Genomic DNA, 3,107 nt, shown 5'->3' on the forward strand with positions numbered 1-3,107 from the left:
ACAGCATAGTACAGTAAAAAGATTTTCCCAATTTTTCTTAAGAATATTGACCTGAGACACCCTATTGGTTTCTTTTGGGTTAGAGTGACAAGAGAAGTTTATAGCATTGAAAAAGAAACTGATCAAACCAGTTGGTTCATCAATTGTTGGAAGTTTATATTGGTAAGGAGGGTTCATTCATATCATCAAGAAAACAATAAGCTGAAAAAACTTGATGCCATGTGGCCCACACTATTTCTTGATTTTTTTTCAATCCTTTCAAAAAAAACAAATTTTATCAAACTATTTGCAATGTTCTGATTATAAGAAATTGAGAAAAAAGCAAAAAACAATAAACCTCTAACAATTCTACATATAAATAAAAAAAATTACATCACAACTTCCTTCCAACAAAAGAAAAACTCTCTTCTTCTCATTCTTAATGTTTCTCAACACCATCATCAGCACCAAATGATTTCTGCCAAAAAAAATAGTCTTTTTTTTCAATCTTCTTTCATATCAAAAGAGCAAAAAAAAGAACAAATCACTTCTACAAAAAAAAGGAGAGAGAAGATAAAAAAAGTAAAAGGATCGAAATCAAAAAAAAAAAGTTAAAAGAAAGAAAATAAAAAAGCTAATGATATATTCCAACCAAAGGAAAAAAAAAGAATGTTTGAAAAACAAATGTAGATCAAAAAGTTGATAACGAGAAGAACCTCATCATGTACTTCTTTAACAACAAAGCTTTCAGATATCAATACCAGTGTTGTTAAGATTAAATTGAGGTTGATGATGTTCCAAAGTAGGACGATTATTCAAAATCTCACTTTGATCATCGGGCAATCTAATCTGTTGATCTACTCCTCTTGACAGATCTGATGAAACTGTTGCAGTTAAAGATGTTGGTAGTAAAGATGATGGTGATGGTGATGACGATGATGATGATGATAGAGGTGTTGATGTTAAATGTGACTGTAAAGGTTCTGAATTCTCTACAATCTCAGTCGTTTCTTCTTCCACTACTGCTTTCTCTTCTTCCTTCTCATCTTCTTTTTCTTCTTCCTTTCCTAAACTAAAATCGGGTCCATTCTCTAAATCACTAACTCTAACTCTAGGTTTACCTCTAACCCAACCGGCTCCACCTTCGATAGTTTTCCTTATCGCTAAATCAGGTTCTTCAACTTCTTCAAGTTTACTTGCTTCACCCATTTTGATAGTCCCATCTAATTCAATTAAAGGACTACCATACATTCTAGCACCTCCGAACCTTTCATTCCCAGATTCGATAACTTCTAACTTGTTCTTGGTTCCAATCGCGGCCTTTTCAATCCTAGTAATGTGATCCATGGGTTCAAGTCCCGAGTCCCATGTATATGATTTGCCTAAGAGTACTAATTGAGTTTCCAAAAACCATTCATTTCGCTTGAGATAATGAACTACTACCGTGCCTCCATTCTTACGTCCTTCAAACCTAATCTCTCTTAATCTATTCTCATCCTCATCGAATCTGACGGCTGGTAATCCAATCATCTTGTTTTCTTTGTGATTTAATTCGACTCGTTGATTATCTTTCGCTACTCTTCCAAGTGCTTGTTTAAAATCTGATTCAGGTAAATCTTCATAAGCCGGTAAAGGTGTCAAGAGTTCACTAGGTGGTCGACCAAACTTCAGTGGGATAGATGGTTCGTGGTGGGCGCTAGAGCTCAAGAGTGCACTACTAGAGTGAGCACCGCTGCTAAAGGCACCGTGTTCAGTGACTCCTTTTGTTCTCATTTCGTCTTCTGGTAAGGTGCTTAAGATCGTCGGTAGTTGTAATCGTTGATCATTCGCTTCAAAAAGTACTTCATCGATCCGTACCAAGGGCTTTTGATCAATGTCAGATGATCTCCAATCGGTGCGATTGAATTTACCGCCTCCTTCGACGAGATCCTCAACCTCTTCTTCCATCGTCATCCGACTCCTAGGAGGAAGATACCTTTCTTTCCATCTCGTCACAGTAGAGTAAGCTTGTGGCCAGTCGTAACCCCTTAATTGAAGTTCAGCTTCAGTCAAGCCTCGTTTTCCTTCTTCCCTGACTCGCCTGACTTCATCAGGGAATAGGAAGCCGTGAGCATAAGTCGTGCCAGCTTTGGGATGATCGTAGATCCAACACTTTTCAGTGACCCAATTGATCGATGTGGCGTTAGGATGGATTCTCATCCATTTTGCTACCTTCTTGTCTTCGGCTCCTGTCAAGTGATTCAAAACTGATGCTGAGCTTGCCACGTAATCTACGAGATCAGAAGACAGTGCGTAGCATTCTCCTCCCATGAATAGATTGCGGATCAGATCTGTACGGAGAGATGAAGATCTTTCAGTCTTGAATCATAGAAAAAGAAAAGAAGATCCAAGACTTACAGCCCCAATAAGTCTTGTTTCTTGGCGCAACCCTCAAATGGCGTTCGAGTTCTCTCAAAACAATAAAGGCGTCGTCATCAGCTTTGACCACGAAATCTGCCTTTCTAAACCCAACTGAAACCTTTTGGTCAGGCTTCTGGTCGCCGGCCTCGAGTTGTAATGGTTCATTTGTATCTCCTGAGGATGTCGAATGATAGTAGAAAGGAATCGTAGCATTCTCTGATGCCCATCGAAAGTAAGCATATGTTTTACCACGGTTCATGTTTTCCGGAATCTCAAGAATTACAATGTCATTAAACGTTTCCATTTCGAGAGCAACCCTTCTAGCGTGTTGAATTCTAGGTTTTCCCAAAACAAACTTCAATTGAACGTTATGAGCTGGTCTACCTGTCGTAGGATCGATAGGTCTCGAATGCCTAGCATAAGTGGATCGGATCAAGTGCCGTCTCTCGTACGCCGAGTCAATCGAAAAGACGCCGACAAAGACATTGACTGGTGCAAGACTATCTGCAAACTCGTGAGGGAACTCCCTTTGCTCTTGACAATATGTTCGCCAAGGTAATGGTTCTTTGTCAGTATCGAGGAAATGAATCAAGAAAGTCGTAATGCCCGCGATGAGACCGATGATGATAATCAATCCAGCAAAGATCGTAATAGGTCTCCGTGTGGGAATTGAAACTTGACGTGCGAAGAAGATGGAAGAGAGACCAAAACTTTGCATCGATCTGCTC

At 39.3% G+C, this 3,107-nt stretch overlaps 1 protein-coding gene across 1 annotated transcript; it reads right to left on the reverse strand.

Moving 5' to 3' along the window:
- Positions 1-457: 457 nt before the first annotated feature.
- MELLADRAFT_73877 (family 31 glycosyltransferase) lies at positions 458-2,692 on the reverse strand (the record flags this gene model as incomplete). The annotated part of the gene is made up of 2 exons (XM_007403850.1): positions 458-2,309; positions 2,377-2,692. The coding sequence occupies 2 exons, from the start codon at positions 2,681-2,683 to the stop codon at positions 727-729; spliced, it is 1,890 nt and encodes a 629-aa protein (XP_007403912.1).
- Positions 2,693-3,107: the final 415 nt, after the last annotated feature.

Source organism: Melampsora larici-populina, assembly GCF_000204055.1.
Source record: "Melampsora larici-populina 98AG31 unplaced genomic scaffold MELLAscaffold_1, whole genome shotgun sequence".
Taxonomy (NCBI): domain Eukaryota; kingdom Fungi; phylum Basidiomycota; class Pucciniomycetes; order Pucciniales; family Melampsoraceae; genus Melampsora; species Melampsora laricis-populina.